The sequence below is a fragment of the Hippoglossus hippoglossus genome, chromosome 20 (genome assembly GCF_009819705.1).
Source record: "Hippoglossus hippoglossus isolate fHipHip1 chromosome 20, fHipHip1.pri, whole genome shotgun sequence".
In the NCBI taxonomy this organism is placed as follows: domain Eukaryota; kingdom Metazoa; phylum Chordata; class Actinopteri; order Pleuronectiformes; family Pleuronectidae; genus Hippoglossus; species Hippoglossus hippoglossus.
Window position 1 is genome coordinate 19936923 of NC_047170.1, and position 11632 is coordinate 19948554.

Genomic DNA, 11632 nt, shown 5'->3' on the forward strand with positions numbered 1-11632 from the left:
AGAACACATACAGAAGACCACTGGAGAGAAGAACACTGGAGAGAACGTGTTTCCTGCGGCTGTTGAACTTAAATTAACTTTAGCCTTGTCCTTGCCCACTGCTCACTGATGATTGACAGGGCAAGGAGCCAATCAGAGAGTTTCTGTGCTAAAGGTAGGACAGAGGACCACCAATGGCAGCACTGGAAGGGCTTTAGGGGCGGGGTTTGTTAATGTGCCAGGATATGAGAAATCGAAATATTTGAAAAGCGTCGGAAATAACACGGTCTAACCGGAAATTAGACGGTAGCCTTTCAAAATAAAGTGTTGTTTTTCTTGAACGTGCAGAATACCGACTTACTGTACAACAAGCCCACGATGACGACACCAGATAATACAGAACCAGAAGATGGAACTTTCACGAGACTCAAATAAAGAGTTTGGAGTTTTCCCCTCGGCTGAAGAGTCTCTGCTCCTTTCTGTATGGAGCAGATGAGCGGGGGGGGTGTTTTATTGTGAAAGCAGAGGGCGGAAGTGCTGTGTGCTCAGCGGGTGGTTGACAGTAGTGATGTGACGCCTTGTCGGAGGAACTGGGTTCAATGCCGGAGTGTTAGTCCGCGGTCTGGATCCCAGAAGCACCGAGGAGAAGAGCCCGACCTGTCCGACCGAGAGGCCTCACTCATGGGGGAGCAGCAGCAGCGGAGTCCGGGGGGAGAGCGGCTCTTCCGGCTGTCGGAGATCCAGGAGCAGAACTCCTTCAAATCCACATGGATCATCATTCACCACAAAGTCTACGATGTCACCAAGTTCCTGGAGGAGGTGACACACTACACACAGACACACACTACACAACAATACACAACACACAGAGACACACTACACAACACTACACACCGAGACACACTACACAACACACAGAGACACACACAACACAACACACAGACACACACTACACAACAATACACAACACACAGAGACACACTACACAACACTACACACCGAGACACACTACACAACACAACACACAGAGACACACACACACTACACAACACACAGAGACACACTACACAACACAACACAACACACAGAGATCCAGCAGCAGAACTATTCACCACAAAGTCTAAGATGTCACCAAGTTCCTGGAGGAGTTGAGAGACGCACACTACACAACACAACTCACAGAGACACACTACACAACACACAGAGACACACTACACACAGAGACACACTACACAACACAACACACAATGAGACAATACAGAGAGACACACTAAACTACACGACACACACTGAGACACAACACAGAGATACACTTACACACATACGCTCACATACAGAGACACACTACACACCCACACACACACACACAGATACTTGTCACCTTTACTTCACAACATATATCAGATTAATTTAAAATATTTTTTATTATTTATAAATGATCAATAACGATAATATGATATGATGATCTGCAGCATTTTCTATTAATACGACAGAATCAGTTTTATATTTGTATTATTATATTTATTCACTGAATCATCTCAGGAAAAATAAGCTTTTATTTTATTAATTGTTATTCACTTGTAATAATTTAGTGAATATGATAAAAACACATAAATCATCAGTTCCTGTTGAGATTATTAATAAAATCTATTTCATGGGTAAAAGAAAAAAACTGAAAAGTACGATTGAGTCCCTCAAGGTTTCTGTCTTTTCTCAAACATCTTCGTGATTAATACTTTGTATTGATGAGTTGAAGGTTTCACGACGTCGTCACTTCAGAAACGTTCCTGAAAAGATCGTTTGATGCTTATTAAAGAGAAACTCGTCTTCAGACTCAGATTCATATTCCTTCAATCATTAGAAGAAACACGTTTTCTTTCCTGTCCACAAACTTCACGTTTCTCCGGAGGAAACTTTTTCTTTTCAGCGCTGTTTTCTTTTAGCCGCCTGACCTTTGACCTTTGACCAGTCCAGATGATCGGGGCCTTTTATTGCCGCCGGTGTTATGCTGCTCATGGTTCACGGTGCGGGCGACTTGTCCAATAGTTACCTGTGTGTCTGAGGTCAGTGCCGGAGAAGCTGTGGCCGCGGGTTGTCGAGCGTCCGTGTGTTTTCACTCGAGGACAGACGAGCCGGACGCTTCGGCCTCGTGCTCTTAATCAGAACGAGACTCCGGAGATCCCGTGGATCTCTGAGTCACGTGTCACTGGAGGTTTGAGGTGAACTGAGGAAACTTCATGTTTTTAACTCTTTAGCCTGTGGAAGAGTTCGAAGAGTCATTAACCTTCAGTTAATGAGCAAACACCCATATTCATGGGAACTCATCAAACTGTTTGAACTGATGAATTCTTATTTACTCAGACGTGAAGCAGGATTCTGCACTTTAACTTCACTTTAACTTCACTTTAACTTCACTTTAACTTTACTTTAACTTCACGTTAACTTTACTTTAACTTAACTTTAACTTCACTTTAACTTCACGTTAACTTTATCTTAAACTTAACTTTAACTTTACTGTAACTTCACTTTAACTTTACTTTAACTTCACTTTAACTTTACTTTAACTTAACTTTAACTTCACTTTAACTTCACGTTAACTTTATCTTAAACTTAACTTTAACTTTACTGTAACTTCACTTTAACTTTACTTTAACTTCACTTTAACTTTACTTTAACTTTACTTTAACTTCACTTTAACTTCACGTTAACTTCACTTTAACTTTACTTTAAACTTTACTTTAACTTCACTTTAACTTTACTTTAACTTCACTTTAACTTCACTTTAACTTTACTTTAACTTCACTTTAACTTTAACTTTAACTTTACTTTAACTTAACTTTAACTTCACTTTAACTTCACTTTAACTTTACTTTAACTTCACTTTAACTTTAACTTTAACTTTACTTTAACTTCACTTTAACTTCACTTTAACTTCACTTTAACTTTACTTTAACTTCACGTTAACTTTACTTTAACTTAACTTTAACTTCACTTTAACTTCACGTTAACTTTATCTTAAACTTAACTTTAACTTTACTGTAACTTCACTTTAACTTTACTTTAACTTCACTTTAACTTTACTTTAACTTTACTTTAACTTCACTTTAACTTCACGTTAACTTTACTTTAACTTAACTTTAACTTCACTTTAACTTCACGTTAACTTTACTTTAACTTAACTTTAACTTCACTTTAACTTCACTTTAACTTCACGTTAACTTCACGTTAACTTTACTTTAACTTTACTTTAACTTTACTGTAACTTCACTTTAACTTCACTTTAACTTCACATTAACTTTACTTTAACTTCACTTTAACTTCACGTTAACTTTACTTTAACTTAACTTTAACTTCACTTTAACTTCACGTTAACTTTACTTTAACTTAACTTTAACTTCACTTTAACTTCACGTTAACTTTACTTTAACTTTACTGTAACTTCACTTTAACTTCACTTTAACTTTACTTTAACTTCACTTTAACTTTACTTTAACTTTACTTTAACTTCACTTTAAACTTTACTTTAACTTCACGTTAACTTCACTTTAAACTTAACTTTAACTTTACTGTAACTTTACTTTAACTTCACTTTAACTTTATCTTAAACTTAACTTTAACTTTACTGTAACTTCACTTTAACTTTACTTTAACTTTACTTTAACTTTACTTTAACTTCACTTTAACTTCACGTTAACTTTACTTTAACTTCACTTTAACTTCACGTTAACTTCACGTTAACTTTACTTTAACTTCACTTTAACTTCACTTTAACTTCACGTTAACTTCACGTTAACTTTACTTTAACTTTACTTTAACTTTACTGTAACTTCACTTTAACTTCACTTTAACTTCACATTAACTTTACTTTAACTTCACTTTAACTTCACGTTAACTTTACTTTAACTTAACTTTAACTTCACTTTAACTTCACGTTAACTTTACTTTAACTTCACTTTAACTTCACTTTAACTTCACGTTAACTTTACTTTAACTTTACTGTAACTTCACTTTAACTTCACTTTAACTTTACTTTAACTTCACTTTAACTTTACTTTAACTTTACTTTAACTTCACTTTAAACTTTACTTTAACTTCACTTTAACTTTACTTTAACTTCACGTTAACTTCACTTTAACTTTACTTTAAACTTTACTTTAACTTCACTTTAACTTTACTTTAACTTCACTTTAACTTCACTTTAACTTCACTTTAACTTCACGTTAACTTCACTTTAACTTCACTTTAACTTCACTTTAACTTCACGTTAACTTCACTTTAACTTCACTTTAACTTCACTTTAACTTCACTTTAACTTTACTTTAACTTCACTTTAACTTTACTTTAACTTTACTTTAACTTCACTTTAACTTTACTTTAACTTCACTTTAACTTCACGTTAACTTCACTTTAACTTTACTTTAAACTTTACTTTAACTTTACTTTAACTTTACTTTAACTTCACTTTAACTTCACTTTAACTTCACTTTAACTTTACTTTAACTTCACTTTAACTTTACTTTAACTTCACTTTAACTTTACTTTAACTTCACTTTAACTTTACTTTAACTTCACTTTAACTTCACTTTAACTTCACTTTAACTTCACTTTAACTTTACTTTAACTTCACTTTAACTTTACTTTAAACTTTACTTTAACTTCACTTTAACTTCACGTTAACTTTACTTTAACTTTACTGTAACTTCACTTTAACTTCACTTTAACTTTACTTTAACTTCACTTTAACTTTACTTTAACTTTACTTTAACTTCACTTTAAACTTTACTTTAACTTCACTTTAACTTTACTTTAACTTCACTTTAACTTCACGTTAACTTCACTTTAACTTTACTTTAACTTTACTTTAACTTCACTTTAACTTTACTTTAACTTCACTTTAACTTTACTTTAACTTCACTTTAACTTTACTTTAACTTCACTTTAACTTTACTTTAACTTTACTTTAACTTCACTTTAACTTTACTTTAACTTTACTTTAAACTTACTTTAACTTCACTTTAACTTCACGTTAACTTCACGTTAACTTCACTTTAACTTTACTTTAACTTCACTTTAACTTTACTTTAAACTTTACTTTAACTTCACTTTAACTTTACTTTAACTTTACTTTAACTTTACTTTAACTTTACCTTCACTTTAACTTTACTTTAACTTCACTTTAACTTTACTTTAAACTTTACTTTAACTTCACTTTAACTTTACTTTAACTTTACTTTAACTTCACTTTAACTTTAACTTCACTTTAACTTCACTTTAACTTTAACTTTAACTTTACTTTAACTTTAACTTCACCTCAATTCTTAAAATGTATCTTAAACTTCAGCTTAATTCATTTAACTTCTCTTTAACTTTATGATTGAATCAGCCACCATCTCCATCAGAGTTTTAAAACCAGTTTTTCTCCTCAGCACCCCGGGGGAGAGGAGGTGCTGAGGGAGCAGGCGGGAGGAGACGCCACCGAGAGCTTCGAGGACATCGGACACTCCAGCGACGCCCGAGAGATGGCGAGCAGCATGGTGATAGGAGAGCTGCACCCGGTCAGTGTGTGTGCGTGTGTGTGTGTGTGTGTGTGTGTGTGTGTGTGTGTGTGTGTGTGTGTGTGTGTGTGTGATGATGATGATGATGATGTAAAATAATTGTCTCCATGTGTTTGTCTGCAGGACGACAGAGAGAAGCTCGTCCAACCGGAGGTGAGTAACGTGAACGACTTTAAAACGACCTCATCTCTGTTCAATACAGATGTTACATGATGTGACCTCTGACCCCCGAGTCTGATGATGTGTGTGTTACAGGAAACACTGGTGACCACTGTGAAGGACCAGACCAGGTACACACACACACACACAGACACAGACACACACACACACACACACACACACACACACACAGACACACACACACACACACACACACACACACACACACACACACACACACACACACACACACACATGTAAGGGTCTTCAGATTGGTGCTATTTACGTGAAATCTACATTATTATCAGTCACATGTTTAACTAGTTGTCTGTCTCACAGCTGGTTTATCAGTTACATGTTTAACTAGTTGTCTGTCTTGCAGCTGGTTTATCAGTCACATGTTTAACTAGTTGTCTATCTCACAGCTGGTTTATCAGTCACATGTTTAACTAGTTGTCTATCTTGCAGCTGGTTTAATCAGTCACATGTTTAACTAGTTGTCTGTCTTGCAGCTGGTTTAATCAGTCACATGTTTAACTAGTTGTCTGTCTTGCAGCTGGTTTAATCAGTTACATGTTTAACTAGTTGTCTATCTTGCAGCTGGTTTATCAGTCACATGTTTAACTAGTTGTCTGTCTTGCAGCTGGTTTAATCAGTCACATGTTTAACTAGTTGTCTGTCTCACAGCTGGTTTAATCAGTCACATGTTTAACTAGTTGTCTGTCTCACAGCTGGTTTAATCAGTCACATGTTTAACTAGTTGTCTGTCTCACAGCTGGTTTAATCAGTCACATGTTTAACTAGTTGTCTGTCTTGCAGCTGGTTTAATCAGTCACATGTTTAACTAGTTGTCTGTCTCACAGCTGGTTTAATCAGTCACATGTTTAACTAGTTGTCTGTCTCACAGCTGGTTTAATCAGTCACATGTTTAACTAGTTGTCTGTCTCACAGCTGGTTTATCAGTCACATGTTTAACTAGTTGTCTGTCTTGCAGCTGGTTTAATCAGTTACATGTTTAACTAGTTGTCTATCTTGCAGCTGGTTTATCAGTTACATGTTTAACTAGTTGTCTGTCTTGCAGCTGGTTTAATCAGTCACATGTTTAACTAGTTGTCTGTCTCACAGCTGGTTTAATCAGTCACATGTTTAACTAGTTGTCTGTCTCACAGCTGGTTTAATCAGTCACATGTTTAACTAGTTGTCTGTCTCACAGCTGGTTTAATCAGTCACATGTTTAACTAGTTGTCTGTCTCACAGCTGGTTTATCAGTCACATGTTTAACTAGTTGTCTGTCTCACAGCTGGTTTATCAGTCACATGTTTAACTAGTTGTCTGTCTTGCAGCTGGTTTAATCAGTCACATGTTTAACTAGTTGTCTGTCTCACAGCTGGTTTAATCAGTCACATGTTTAACTAGTTGTCTGTCTTGCAGCTGGTGGTCTAGCTGGTTGATTCCGTGTCTGGTGGCGGCCATTGTCACGCTGATGTACCGCATCTTAACCAGCGAGTGACATCATCAGAGATGCAGCTGTGCCTGTCCGTCCTACACTACCCACAATTCATTTCCATGCTATTTAACCAACCAATCATGCGGCATTATGCTAATGAAGTCATGCACGTTGTTGAATTTACCGTCACACTGTGAAATATGGATGTTTTATAAAATCTTGTAGAAATGCAGCGGATGTATGAGAAGTTGTATCTTTTTGAATCTTTGTAGCTGAATGTAAACGAGTGTATGAATCAGAGCATCATGAGGTCATCATGAGGTCATCATGAGGTCATCACGCAGCAGTCATGTGACTGAAGTAATCCACTCTGACGTCTCTGCCCTGGTAACTGGAATCGGACCAAAGCCACGATTCACTGACTCAGGTTTAAAATAACTTTTCATCTTCAGGCGTCTCGCAGAAAGAAAATAATCGGTGACTGTTAATAAAGATGGCCGACACGTTTCAACTGCCCATTGTCCAGAAATGAAGCCAAAAGATCTCTGATACAAACGCCACCGTTTTGTCCAGTTGGAATCGAGGCCCTGCCCACACACGCTTCTTCTAAAGGGACACGGAGTTTGCCAGCAGGGGGAGCCACTGAGTCCCTTTACATGAATATATTGAAGTTAAAGAAGAATTTTAAACTCCAGAAAAGTTATAGTTTAATTTAAGAACATCAGCTAAAGTTCTTTGTTTCATCCGCTTGTTCCTGCTTTTTAAATTTCAGCTGAAACTTTGATTTATTTCAAACGTTTCTGCATCAAAACAGAAAAAACTTTCGAATCATGTTTCAAATTATCTTGGTATCTTCGATCGTAACGTAATTTCCTCTGCAGACGCATTCGGTGGTTTGACTTCAGACTGAAGCTGATTGTTCATTTATATTAATTTATAATCAATACGAGAAGTGGAGAAATACAGTAAAACATGAGGCAGAACTTTAATGTCAGAGTTTGATTCACACAGTTTCATCTGAGTTTAATCATTAAAACAGAAAAATCGAACATTGATGATTCAGAAAAGTTTCACTTTCATTTTCACGTTTTGATTTACACAATCAGAAGTAAAGTAATTTAAATCCCTGCTCGTCTCCAGCGTGTGGGTGCTTGAGCCTTGGTGCAGTGCATGCTGGGAAGTGTATGCTGATGAGCTTTAAGTCAATGATCCACTGGACATTCACAGACTCAGGATCAGAAACTGTTTCAACTGTTTAAACGGATCCAGAGTCAATGAGGAAACAAAAGTGCATCTGATGTAAAAGTTTATAAAAGAAAATAAAACTTATTACAGCAAAAAACGAATTGTTGACGTTTCTTTGAAGTTTCTGCTCAATGTCAAAGAACTTTTGTCCTACTTGATTACTTTTTACCTGATTACTTCTGTCCTACATAAGCACTTCCGTGTACTCGGGTACCTGAGTAAAAGTACCTGAGTACTTGCAGTGAAGTATAAACTCGGGTTTACTTTCCACCACATGAATAAACTGGAGGAGTCAGTGATAAAGAACCAACGCTGCCACCTGCTGGTGAACCGGGAGGATTCACGTGCACATTAAAGTTTTAATTTTCACCGCAGAGGAAACTTCGGCGTGACGTCAGCGGTGGCGATGACGTCGCGTGCTTGTTTACTTGACGCTGTGTGACGCACTTTGTTGGACCCACGTGGACCCTGCTGTTACACAACACGATGACTGACAGACCGACACTTAAATACAGATTGGATTTCATTAGGTTTTATTCTATTTGAATGTTTATTTTTATTATAATACTCGTGACATAAAAATCAGTTTTAACACGTGATGTGTGTGTGTCTGTGAAACACATCACGGAGGTTTTATAAACAAATCTAAACGATAACAGTAGTTATTGTTTATTAGTATTGTTGTTATCATAATAAACCGTGTCCGTGCTGTTACGCACGGACAGCTGAAGGTTGATGTTTCCTACGTGACAGTGCGCGTGATTGTGTCTGGTGACAGTGCGCGTCAGCCCCACGCTGTCCTGGGGTGGGGGGGGGGGGGTGTGCCCCTATAGAAGCGGCCCTGCAGCGGGACCCCAGGTTACTCGGCTCCTCCTGACCGGTCTGGAGTCTGGGCTGCCGGGCACACATGTCCCGCTCACCGCCCCTCACCGGGGGAGAGTCTCCCTCCCCGGGGGAGACCAGGGAGAACGGCCTGGAGGAGCAGGAGCAGGAGAAGGAGCAGGAGCAGGAGCAGCAGGAGGAGGAGGAGGAGGAGGAAGAGGAGGAAGATCTGGACGACGAGCTGGACGCTTCTCAGCTCGAGAGGTTCATGAGGGACCGGAGGAGAGCCAAGTCCCTGCCCGCGTACCCGGCCGCGCTCCTGGAGGAGGTCTCCGGGAGCAACGGGAGGAAGCGGGTGAAGTTCGCCGACTCCATGGGTCTGAACCTGGCCAGTGTGAAGCACTTCAGCTCGCTGGAGGAGCCGCAGGTCCCCAGTAAAGTCCTGTCCCGGTACCGGAGCTTCCCCCCGCCGCAGCAGGAGCTGCTCAGCGACCTGTGCCAAAGCTTCAAGTCCAGCCTGGTCTCGGACCGACTGGTCGCCTGCTTCCCGGAGCCGCGGGACCCGGAGCGCAGAGTCCAGCGGCTCCGCGTCTGTCTGGAGAAAATCACCATCACTCAGTTCGACGTGCGTGGGCAGATCCGGGTCTTCAGCGGCTGCTCCGGCAGAGAGGTCGGGGTCCGGTACACCTTCAACGACTGGCTGTCCTGCGTGGACGCGCAGGCTCTGGCTGTGGCCGCGGAAGAGCCGGGCATTGTGGGAGAGCGCTTCTCCTTCACCGTGTACACGCCGCCCTTCATGGACCCCAGCTCGGCCGTGCACTTCGCCCTGTACCTGAAGAGCGAGGACGGGGAGTTCTGGGACAACAACCAGGGGCAGAACTACAGCCTCCGGTACCGCTGCCTGCCCGGAACCACGGCCTTTGTCAGCGCCGCTTTTCACGCTATCTGAGCGGTGTGCGCGCCGTGCGTAAAACCTCTCCATCCACCCCAAGTGCGGAAAGAAACTCGTTGATGTGCAGCTGCTGTTTCCACATCACATGTGAAGTTCTGTGTTGTGTTGTGAGTCTTTTGTCATCAGTGTGTCACAGTGAGAAGATCCAGTGATCATCACCTGTGTCTTTTCTAAACCTCAACTTTCTCCACAAACCTCTGAACCAAAGCTCTGAAGAGCAACAACACAACTCAGACTTTCTGGACACAAACAACAGAGTCTTTGCTGCCTCTGAATTGTGTGCGACCACAATCAGGACACGTCCGTGTCAACGACCTGGTGGATGTCCTGAGCGTCAGTGGACACGGACTCACTCAACGACACAGTGTCTCTGCTGAGAAGGATTCGTTTGTAAAAGTTTTATGATAAAAGATAATTTACAAGAAGTTGGGCCCAGTCGTAGAAAATGTCTCGTTCTTTTCAGCAAGGTACAGGAGAGAGTCACAGCTGGAGACCGTCTTCATCATCTTCATCAAGAAGAACTGATGTTTGTTCTGAACCTGCAGAGACTCAGTCTGATTCAATCTAAACTGCTGACTCCACTTTTACCTTCTGACTAAACTCATTTACAGGTGATTGTTCATGATTCAAAACAACCAGCTGTCTTTCACCAGTGGCTCAGGTGTGATGTCATGATTCTCAGGTGTATTTTTCATGTTTGTGATGTGATTGAAACCTGTGGATGAAGATACTAAGTGGTCCTTGATTAAAACGATGCATCTTTATCAGATTTAATAATAAAGTAATTTATGGGTGAATCACAAAGTTTCTGTCGACTCATTAGAAAACAATTCAGTGATTTGATCCAAACATCGTGGAGCAGATGGAGGTGAGATCAAACTGTCGCTGCTTGTTTTTGTGAAACTGAAATAAATATGAAGTTAAACTTCTTAAATTCTTTTCATTGTTTTTTTAAGTTGTATATTTTACGCACCGCTGACGACATAAAGCTTTGCCTCGACAACCAAACACAAATCTGATGAGGATAAAGACGTTTTGTTATTTTAATCAAGTCAGTTTGTGAAGAATCCAAACCAGGAGAACCTGACACCAACAACTCCCCTGCTCCCTTCTCCCTGCTCCCTTCTCCCTGCTTCCTTCTCCCTGCTTCCTTCTCCATTCTCCCTGCTCCCTTCTCCCTGCTTCCTTCTCCCTTCTCCCTGCTCCCTTCTCCCTTCTTCCTGCTCCCTGCATCGTCAAACTGACCCCGAGTGGCAGAAAGTTACGTTCTACGAGTTTAATGCCGATGAATTTTTCACCAGTAAAACTGCTGTAGTCACGTTAAGAAGATAAAAGCCTGACGTCACCAACACGTTGTCGCTGTGGACCCTGAGGTCGATTCTGGTCCAGACTCACATTGCACATTTTTCTCTCTACGCAGAGAGGACGTGTTTATTTGTTTTTCTGTACGCGAGCAGCCGACAGTCCGTCCTC

General features: G+C 39.9%; 2 protein-coding genes and 1 long non-coding RNA gene across 4 annotated transcripts in view; all 3 read left to right on the plus strand.

Annotated features, from left to right (window-relative positions):
* The window catches only part of LOC117753971, a 22345-nt gene extending 11389 nt beyond the window's left edge, over positions 1–10956 (plus strand). The window contains exon 3 of the long non-coding RNA XR_004612335.1: positions 10813–10956. This is a non-coding gene — a long non-coding RNA (uncharacterized LOC117753971). The remainder of the gene's footprint in view (positions 1–10812) is intronic.
* LOC117753970 (cytochrome b5-like) lies at positions 541–7934 on the plus strand. Its single transcript, XM_034572559.1, has 5 exons — positions 541–798; positions 5406–5534; positions 5658–5687; positions 5790–5824; positions 7125–7934. Exons 1-5 carry the CDS (start codon positions 661–663, stop codon positions 7201–7203), a joined length of 411 nt encoding a protein of 136 aa, XP_034428450.1. The 5' UTR covers positions 541–660; the 3' UTR covers positions 7204–7934.
* ppp1r3g (protein phosphatase 1 regulatory subunit 3G) lies at positions 9205–10956 on the plus strand. Of its 2 annotated transcripts, XM_034572558.1 has the most exons (2): positions 9216–9361; positions 9413–10956. In XM_034572558.1, the coding sequence occupies exons 1-2, from the start codon at positions 9293–9295 to the stop codon at positions 10154–10156; spliced, it is 813 nt and encodes a 270-aa protein (XP_034428449.1). In that variant the 5' UTR covers positions 9216–9292; the 3' UTR covers positions 10157–10956. The 2 variants fall into 2 exon arrangements, with proteins under 2 accessions (XP_034428448.1, XP_034428449.1); XM_034572557.1 differs by having other exon boundaries at positions 9205–10956.
* Positions 10957–11632: the final 676 nt, after the last annotated feature.